This window comes from Sinocyclocheilus rhinocerous, unplaced genomic scaffold (genome assembly GCF_001515625.1).
Source record: "Sinocyclocheilus rhinocerous isolate Xijiao unplaced genomic scaffold, SAMN03320098_v1.1 scaffold225, whole genome shotgun sequence".
Lineage (NCBI taxonomy): Eukaryota > Metazoa > Chordata > Actinopteri > Cypriniformes > Cyprinidae > Sinocyclocheilus > Sinocyclocheilus rhinocerous.
The window spans coordinates 1672310-1682012 of record NW_015630532.1 but is presented as its reverse complement, the minus strand read 5'-3'; the positions used below and the strand labels follow the sequence as shown (position 1 = coordinate 1682012).

The 9703-nt window shown below is 37.4% G+C and overlaps 1 protein-coding gene across 1 annotated transcript in view; it reads left to right on the top strand.

Moving 5' to 3' along the window:
* Positions 1 to 9703, top strand: part of LOC107740451 (MAP kinase-activating death domain protein-like) — a 72526-nt gene that overhangs the window by 44654 nt on the left and 18169 nt on the right. Inside the window, exons 12-18 of the mRNA XM_016552896.1 lie at positions 1533 to 1636; positions 1740 to 1936; positions 2025 to 2278; positions 2404 to 2534; positions 3902 to 4000; positions 6745 to 6804; positions 9006 to 9114. Coding sequence (XP_016408382.1) covers positions 1533 to 1636; positions 1740 to 1936; positions 2025 to 2278; positions 2404 to 2534; positions 3902 to 4000; positions 6745 to 6804; positions 9006 to 9114 — 954 coding nt within the window. The remainder of the gene's footprint in view (positions 1 to 1532; positions 1637 to 1739; positions 1937 to 2024; positions 2279 to 2403; positions 2535 to 3901; positions 4001 to 6744; positions 6805 to 9005; positions 9115 to 9703) is intronic.

Sequence of the window (9703 nt, the reverse complement as noted above, 5' to 3'; positions counted from 1 at the left end):
TGATTTGTATCGTGAAAAGCGCTGTACAAATAAACTTGACTTGACTTGACTTGACTTTTTCCTTCCACTCAACTTTCTGTTAACATGCTTGGATACAGCACTCTGTGAACAGCCAGCTTTTTTGGCAATGAATGTTTGTGGCTTACCTTCCTTGTGAAGGGTGTCAATGATTGTTTTCTGGACAACTGTCAGATCAGCAGTCTTTCCCATGATTGTGTAGCCTAGTGAACCAAACTGAGAGACCATTTTGAAGGCTCAGGAAACCTTTGCAGGTGTTTTGAGTTGATTAGCTGATTGGCATGTCACCATATTCTAATTTTTTGAGATAGTGAATTGGTGGGTTTTTGTTAAATGTGAGCCAAAATCATCACAATTAAAAGAACCAAAGACTTAAACTACTTCAGTCTGTGTGCATTGAATTGATTTAACACACAAGTTTCACAATTTGAGTTGAATTACTGAAATAAATGAACTTTTCCACGACATTCTAATTTATTGAGATGCACCTGTAGTATGCAAAACTAAAATCACATCTGCAGAGGGGGAGAACTCCACTCAGCCCCCTCTTCAGTTGAGACTTCCAGTCTGTATGCTGTTGTTTGTTGCATTGTAAATACAGCTTTACACTTACCTGCATTTAGTTTCACTATGAAGACTGTCCATTATGTTTTTCCCATTTTGTGTGTAGTCGGTAATTATACTGGGTGTGTGTGTGTGTGTGTGTGTTTCAGATGTGTATGACCCCTCTCTAATAGGCGATAAGCCTAAGTGGTATGCCCACCAGTTACAGCCAGTATTCTACCGTGTTTATGATGGGAGCTCTCGTCTGGCGGAGGCGCTGAGTGGACCCCTGCAGGATGAGACCAATGATTCAGACCCAACAGATGACAGGTTGAAAACACCCAATACACACTCATCCTTGCATACTTTGTACTCACTAACACACATAGACCTTTATACACATTTACCTAAACTCACGCACAAATTCTTTTGAATCTTTTTTTACATATACATACACAAATTCTGGATTTTTTTTTTTTCAAGAATTTAGATCATGAAATAAATCATTTTATTCAGCAAGCATATATTTTCAGTTGTTTAGAAATGAAAGTAAAGACTATTATAGTGTTACAAAAGTTTTCTATTTCAAATTAATGCTGTTATTGTGAACTTTCTATATGTCAAAGAATCCTGACATATAGCACAACGGTTTTCAACATTTATAATAAGAAATAAGCACCAAAACAGAATATTGGAATGATTTCTGAAGGATTATGTGATATTGAACGCTGGGGTAATGGCTGCTGAAAATTCAGTTTTGCCATCATAAAATTACATTTTAAAATGTTGTTTTAAATCGAAATATTCTAAAAACAATGCTGTTTTTAACTATTTTTGGTCAAATAAATGCAGGCTTGGTGAGCATATGACACTTCTTTCGAAAATATTACATATCTTTACACTCATGCATTTTTGTGTTTAAACAGTTTTTGTCTGTTTAAAACTATATTATTTGTTGCTGTTCATTTCAGTGGCAGTGACAGTGAAGCATACGATGACTCCAGCTCTTCCTACTCGTCTCTTGGAGACTTTGTGAATGAGATGATCAAAGGGGAAATACAAGGGGACACACCAAGTTAGCTTCTCCATTTTTAATCTCTTTCCTGACAATATATTCTTCCTCTTACCTCTTCTTACCAATAATGGCTTCATAATTGTTATGTTTACACTCTTTCTAGATGTTGACACCCTGACCCATGCTGCGCTGGGAGACGCGGATGAGGTAGAGATCCATGACTTCCAAGAGTATAAGGAGGACAATGGTGACCCAGATCCAGAAGGCCCCCCGGAAGCAGCGGACAGCCAGCCACTGCGGTCCAGCTCCAGCACAATGGCCAGTTCCAGCCCCAGTACAGTCATACAGGGCGTCAACCATGTCCGTCCTCAAACTACATGTTATCTGAATCTAGAGGTAAGCATAATGTGCTGTGATCTGTAAAGAGTGTGTGTGTTTGTTTGTGTAGGAACAGAAGGAACCTGCTGAGGTGGAGGCGACTGCAGGTGTAACCCTCCCTAACTCTGTCCCAGGATTGGGAGCTCCACCTTTTACAAGACCCACTCCTGATCCGGTCCCTGTTGACCCAGCCAATAAAAGGCGAGAGTATGATAATCCCTATTTTGAGCCCCAGTATGGCTTCCCTTCAGAGGAGGATACTGAAGCAGATGAGCAGGAGGAGAGTTACACACCGCGATTCAACCAGAATCTCAATGGCAACAAGTATGTACTTGGAGATAATCCTACACAAACACTCAGAATCTATATATAAGCTGCACAGACCAGCTCTCAACATCCTCTCCTTGAATTGTGTGTGTGTGTGTGTGTGTGTGTGTGTGTGTGTTTAGACCGTCTCGTCCATTGAGACCCAGCAGCCTGAAGCTTCCGGGTGAATCTGATGGGGAGGGAGACTCCAGAAATAGCTCTCCGAACTCCAACAATAGCAGCGATGGCTTCGGGGGACTCATGTCCTTCGCCAGTGAGTGGCCAGATTAACATAACCTCTATTCATTCCTTAGTAGCTCATGCTCACGTTGCAAATTTGGACTTAAAAATACTGAAAACACAAATGAATGTTTGAAGATGTTTGCTTGATTTTTTTGACACGTTTTCTGTCTAGACAAAAGCTAGAAATAACGCTAACAGAATTGAGAAATACTAGAAGGTTACATTGCATTCTTTCAACTTTAATATTTGTTAATACACTACCGTTCAAAAGTTTGGGATCAGTACATTTTTTTAAGGATTTGATCAAAAACGGTAAACAAAAGTTTATCATGTGACACTAAACACTGGAGTAATTGCTGCTGAAAATTCAGCTTTGTTATAACAGCAATAAATTCAATTAAAAAATCTATTTAAGTAGATTCTTTTATATTGTAATATTATATTGTATGTAGGAATTATTTTGTAATAATTATTTTACATAATAATATTTCACAATTTTATACACACTATATTTATTTATTTATTTATTAAATGAATGCAGATTTGGTGAGCATAGGTGCCTTGTTTCCAAAACAAAAGCTTTGAGCAATAGTGTATATTAATATTGTCTTTTTAAATATCAGAATATCTTCAGTGGAATTTTAGCATTTGCTAAGTGTTTGAACATTGTAAAAGTTCACTGGTATTGACACTGACTATTGAAATGTCTGGTATTGGTACTGCATTACACCGTGTCCTAACTACACACGACACGACGCCGCGACATGAGATAAAAGGTATCTTTTCCATGTTAATCTGAGGTTTTGTCCTAACTAGCCACAACGGCGACACATGAAATTTCTATTTTAGAAACGGTTTCTATTTCAGCAACGTCGCACTAGAACAACAACATACAAACTAATGACAGTGATAATCTCAGGTACAGATTATGTGCTTTATTCAATGTTAAAAGTGTCTAATGTGAGTTTGACTATCATATTGCGTGGCATTTATAGACATACTTAAAGCAACAACAGACAGTTTACCTCAGATAATAAATTAAAGCAAAGATGTCCGTTAAAACTGTGACTCACTGCGAACCAACAAGCGTATTCCATAACAAAGATGGTATCAGTCACTCAGTATGTACATTTAGTAATGTTAAAAAGGTTTAATATTTATGAATTGGATTATAAATTTATCCATTTCGTTGTGAGTGCAGAACGCTTCCAGAGAGAGCCCGCCCACTCACGCTTCTGATTGGCTGTGATATTTGATTGATTCTGTCGGGTCGCGGTGCCGCGTCACGTCTAGTGTGGGCACCCAAATTGCTTGTCGCACTGCGTGTAGTTAGGACACAGTGTTACACAGAAATGTGTGTTCCCTGTTGTATGTCTCACCTTAATCGTATGTGTGCAGGTAACCTGTATAAAAACCATGGCACCAGTTTTAGTCTGTCCAGTCTGGCTCTGCCTAATAAAGCTCGAGAGAAGAACACGCCATTCCCCAGCCTCAAAGGTACATACATCCTCTCGGATCTCTCCATGCGACCTTCTCGCTCATCCACCCATTTCGCCCCGTCTCATTTTTCCAGTCTAGTCCAGTTATCTTCTATTCTTCTTCTTCTTCTACTTCCTCCTCTCCTTCTCTCCAAATCCTTTCCTCATCTTTCTTTTTTACCTCTGGCTTTACGAAGGCAGTGTGACTAATGGTTGAATCACTCCAATTAGATTGAATTTGTTATATAACTTCCACTGAATTCAAGTAATTTAAGGGTCAAATAAGTAAATGTTAATTCTACTACAGTAATTCTGTAGTTTAAGGAAGACTATCTGTTTAGTACAGGCATTAGGTTTAGAAAGGCTCCAACCTTTTCATTGTTCTACTTTTTCCTCTTCTTTATGATTTGTTGTATTTCTTTTAAAGAATATTTAAATTTTGATTTAACAGAGGACACAGATCAAGGTTTGTGGGAATGTTGCCTGATTTCTTTGCCCCACATGTCTTTTATCCAGTGTTGCTGCCCTGAAAGTGATGAATATCTTGCCTCCTTTTTGCACTGTGAAGAAACTGATTTAGTGGAAAATAGTGGCATAGACATAGTCACTTTCTAAGCTAGCAACCACAGTTCTTATAGCTGTTGTTGTTGTTATTGTTGACTTTATTTTCTGTTTGTTTATGATTTGGGATGATTGTATTGCTCAGACGATGCTGATGACAGTCCTGAGAGTCCTGGTATGTTTCATATCTGTAGCCTGCCCTAATGATGAAACCAGTTGCTGTTTATAGTAATATAGACCCTTTGAGTCCTGAGAGAATGAGAAACTCCTAACTCCTGTCCTTGATACTTCCTTTTACACCCCTGAATCTCAACTATAGCGCCAAACAGCACTTGTCATGAACTGATAATGTGTGCTATTTCAGGGTTGGAAAATAAAATCTTGTGGGACAGCAGTTTGGAACCTCTAAGATAGAGGATATATCTGTGCTCACATATATCCACTATGCCTTTCCTCCTCCTATTCTCCTCCTATTCTGTGATTGTTAGTAATGAACATAATAATGGTGGCACCTTAATAGACAACAGCCAGTTTGTGGTTGCATTTCAAAACCTTTTCCTTTCTATACAGAAAGGATGTTTCCGTAGGAATGGAATGAGATGATTTTTGACTGCTCTTTGTGTTGTGTGCGGTGTGTTTTTTCCTTTATTTGTGTGTCATCTCAGTTGGAGACAGAGTTGAGGTCTGTTCCATTTCAATTCCACCTGAACTCTCTGGGTGAATTAAAGATAACAAAAAGCATGCTGGGAGAAGTGCAGCCACTCAGTACATTTCAAGCTCTGATCAGCTTCAGAACTGAAATGTAGTTTCTACTAAACTTGGTAGATGAGTTTCCACCAAAGTCTCGATAAAGGAGACTTTGAAGTCTGGTGGTTGTGTAGGTGTTTTAAAATAAATCGATGATATGTCAAGGATTGTAGCTTCTATGCGCACAGATATTGTGGCGCTTTAAGCAGAGCAGTAGTATTGCTGCTTTTAAAGCTGGGTACAGGAGAAAACCAATAGAGCACTCCAGGACACGAAAGCACACTGCATTCCAGCTAGCATGTCGACTGGTAATGATTTTTTTCTTTTAATGTTCAGTAAACACACACGCACACCCTTCGACCAGAGAGTCCTTCCAGCAGTTTTACTGTGCCAATTTGAAGAAGGTGCTTTTAGCCTTGTTTTCTTTAACAATAAAAAAAAAATCAATTTAATATAATTCTGTTAAAAATGTGCCCCCTTTGCTGTCTCCTAAAAGTAATTTTTTGCTCTTTTCAGATTTCATATTTCTCAAACAGCATCAAAACTCACAGGAAATACAAATATGATATAACAATATTAAGCAAAGAATTATGACTATCCTGATTTTAAAAACTCACATTGAGAGAAATGAATCTAATTTTCATGTCATGTTGAATGTGATCATTCCTTTAAAGTTGTGATGAAACGGAAGGAGCAACATCTGGATTGTACATCCCAATATAATGGATCATTGGGGGGAAAAAATAATAAAATGGGGACTTGGTTCTGTTAATTGATTGCTAGTTGGATTTTAAGAATAATGCAACTTGCAGTCGATTTTGTTATGTTTAAATGGACTAAATGATTAGAGAAGTCTTGCTTGGTCACCTAAGAGAAGGTGTTTTCACCGAAAAATTTAGTTATGACATTTGATTTTAAAAAAAAAAATGTAAAAATGAAAACATGCACAAATTAATTGTTCAAGTTAAGATGTATAACATGCATTTTCAAAATAGAGTGAAATTTTTAATTACATGGCAACTTTAAAAATACAAATATTTCAGTTCATTTATAAATTATTTTTAAAATCACAATTTACTTGTATAGAGCTGAAAAATTTTTTAAATAATATTTCTGCTTATTATATGCCATGGTATATGCCATTTAGTTTTTGTTCTTTTTATGAATGGAGTATTGTAGAATGGCTTCATTCTATCATTAATCACATGTAATCACAATTAATCAAGACTTCCCAAATCACAAGCTATTCTGACCAAATGGAAGTCTGAAATGCTTTTCTCTCTCTTTTTCTCTCTTTTTCATATTCCATGCTCTCTGCTGGTTTTCTCTGTTGTATATGTACATGTGTCCGGTGCTTGTGGTTGTGGGTTGATGTTTGGACTGGTTCTGTCTGGGCCGGTGTTGTTCTCTGTCCCCTCTTTGACCCCCTGCACTAATTCTGGCTTCTGTGTCCAGTATTTGGGCTAAATTCTCTAATGGAGATTGTAACAGAGATCGGCCCGGGGAGCGGAGAAGGTGGGTTCTGCCCTTTGCTGCGTGAGCTGCATGCTTCTCCAAAGCCAGTCAGCTACATCTCCCAGCATCCTGTTCCACCATTGCTTCCTCATTCCTAATGTCAGATGTCAGTCACTGTGATTGTAACCGTTTGACTCTTTTGTTTCACATGTCATGTGTTCTGTTGATGGACTGGACTTGTAATGTAAAACGAAAAGGACTTGTGCTATGTTATATAGAAAGTTTGGGAAAAGTGCAGGTTAGAGAGATTGATGATTTCACTGAGGCTTATTAAGCTCTAGGCAGCATTTGGATTATGGATTATCCTAAAAGTGAGATGAAGTTGGATGAGAAAATGTCCAGAATGTGCAGATCTATGCAGAAAGTGGCTACTTTGACTATCTTATTTATTTGAAAATAAATGTTTTGATTTTGCGGGGAAAAAAGGGGCAATTAGTCAGTCGTTATCACAAAATAAACAGACTCATGGTTATTGAAGATTGTTCTGAGCCACAATTGGGTCCTGATCATCCCACCTGTGTTTTTCCCATATTGACCTTCTGACTATACATTATAGTTTAAGGGTAGTAAGATTTTTTTATTGGTCACAAAGGCTGCATTTATTTGATAAAAAAATGCAATAAATACACTATATTTAAATATGGTCATGTTAAAATTTAAATGAACTATTTCATACTATTTTTGGTTTTCTATTTTAATATATTTTAAAATGTAGTTTATTATCAATTCTCAGCAGCCATTACTCCAGTTTTCAGGGCATGAGTCTTCAGAAATTATTCTAATATGCTGACTTGGTGCTCAAGAAACATTACTTATTATTATCACTGTTGAAAACTGTTGCACTGGAAAATATTTGTTTATTTTTTATATTTTGTGGAATCCGTGGTGCATTTTTAAAGATTTTTTTTTTTGATGAAAGTTTGGTAAAAAAAAAGAAAATATAAATCTTTTGTAACATTATAAATGTCTTTACTTTGATCAATTTATTGCATCCTTGCTGAATAAAATTCTTGATTTCCTTAAAAAAAAATCTTACTTTTTGAACTTTTTTACCCTGTGCAGTTAATTACGAGTGCACGGAGTCACATAACTGATGGGGCTCCAAACAGAAGCTGTCCGCTGGATTTTATAGATGGAGAATGCCATTGTTATTTAAATGTCTGCATCTTCCTAGCAGCCTTGAATTCATAATTCATGTATTTGCTCTTTATTCTTGTGAGATGATTCAAAATAACCTCTTTGGCAAGTTTGTAATGACATATAATTATTCAGATTTCATTATGAGGCATGTAAGTCTTGTCTGAAAATATTCCCTGGCCAAATCTAACGTGCAATCTAACCACACAGTGTGAAATGTGTGTGAAGATGTCCATCTGTTAATGCCCTTGTATGCGGCACAAACCATCCATGCACCGGTTGTGCTTTTCGCATGTAAATGTTCAGATGAATGCACAGAGGCTGTATAGACACACACACTGTGTGTTAGTGTATGTGCTGTTGCCGTACACTCACAGCTAAGTGTGTGTAGTATGATCATCTGAACCGATAGGGCATTTTTCTTTCTTTTTTTTTTTTTTGTGTTTCTTGTTGCCATGCAGTCTGTTTCTCACTCATCCATTCTTCCACTCCTCTTTCTCACTCTGTTCTTTGCCTGTGTGTGTATGTGTGTGTGTGTTTGCTCCAACCAGCGTCATTGCTCCTGTAGCTCTCCTTACTGCTCCAGTCCTTCAGTCGCACCTCTAACTGTCAACGTTAGCATCATTAGTCATGGTATACCCCCTAACTGCAGTGTCCAAAAAACTGAGGTGCAAAAGAATATTAGCAAGTTGCTTGAGTGTGTGTGTGTGAGTCTGTTAAAAGCTGTATGTGTGTTGCCCTTTACTTCTATTGATTCTATACTATTACCAGACACAGGGTTAAAACATCTGTGTAGAGGCCTTAGACTGCACTGTGTTTTAATGCTGTCGTCTTTGTGTTTCTGCTGTGGTGTTTATTAGATATGTGTTTTCAAGTGGATTGTTTACTAAAGAATTGTAAAGAAATTCATGCTTTATTTGTGAATGTGTTTGTGTATGTAGAGGTGGATAGGTTGGTGATTGGTTAATGGGTGGGTGTTGACAAATGGAAGCAGGTTTCATGTGACACACATTCGTACATATAAGGTCTATATCCAGTCTGACGAAGTGAATGATCTGTTGTAGGTGCTCGAGCCCCCAGAGCGCTGGTAGATCAGAAATCCTCTGTTATTAAGCACAGCCCCACTATCAAGAGAGAGTCTCCATCTCCTCAGGGCAGAGCCAACAACACCAGGTAATGCAATGACCCTCATATTTATTCATAGGTGTCTTTATCTGAAGGATCTTACAAATTAGAAATTAGAATTAGAGTACAATAGTGTGACCACCCACTTATGCTTTTAAAATAATAGAATACAATGATTTTCTGCTATTTATACTACTTATTGCAGATAGTGGCAATTATCTGCACCTCAGTATTGTAGTACATTATAAAACAGTATGCAGTAATAACAATAACAACGACGTGATATCTGATTTGAAAAAGTAGAGAAAAAAAGTTAGGCAAAACACGATTCGAAACCCGGTCGATCGCATCAAAAATGACTTCAACACGTACTTTACCATCTGCGCCACTGAAGCTGTTATTAGACAATAGTCTTTTGTAATGCTTTATAATCACACGTTGATGGGCGGAGTTAGTGTAAATAGCCTCTGCCAACAAGGCGGGCTATTTGCACTTGTAAATAGACACTCCGTTTTTTTATTTGTGAACTGATGTTCAGATGTTCTTTTTAATAGTAAACTTATTTTCGGGTCATCGTCATAAAAGCCCTGTAAACTTTGTCACAGGCACGAAGATACATCTTTCATTTCATCAAGCT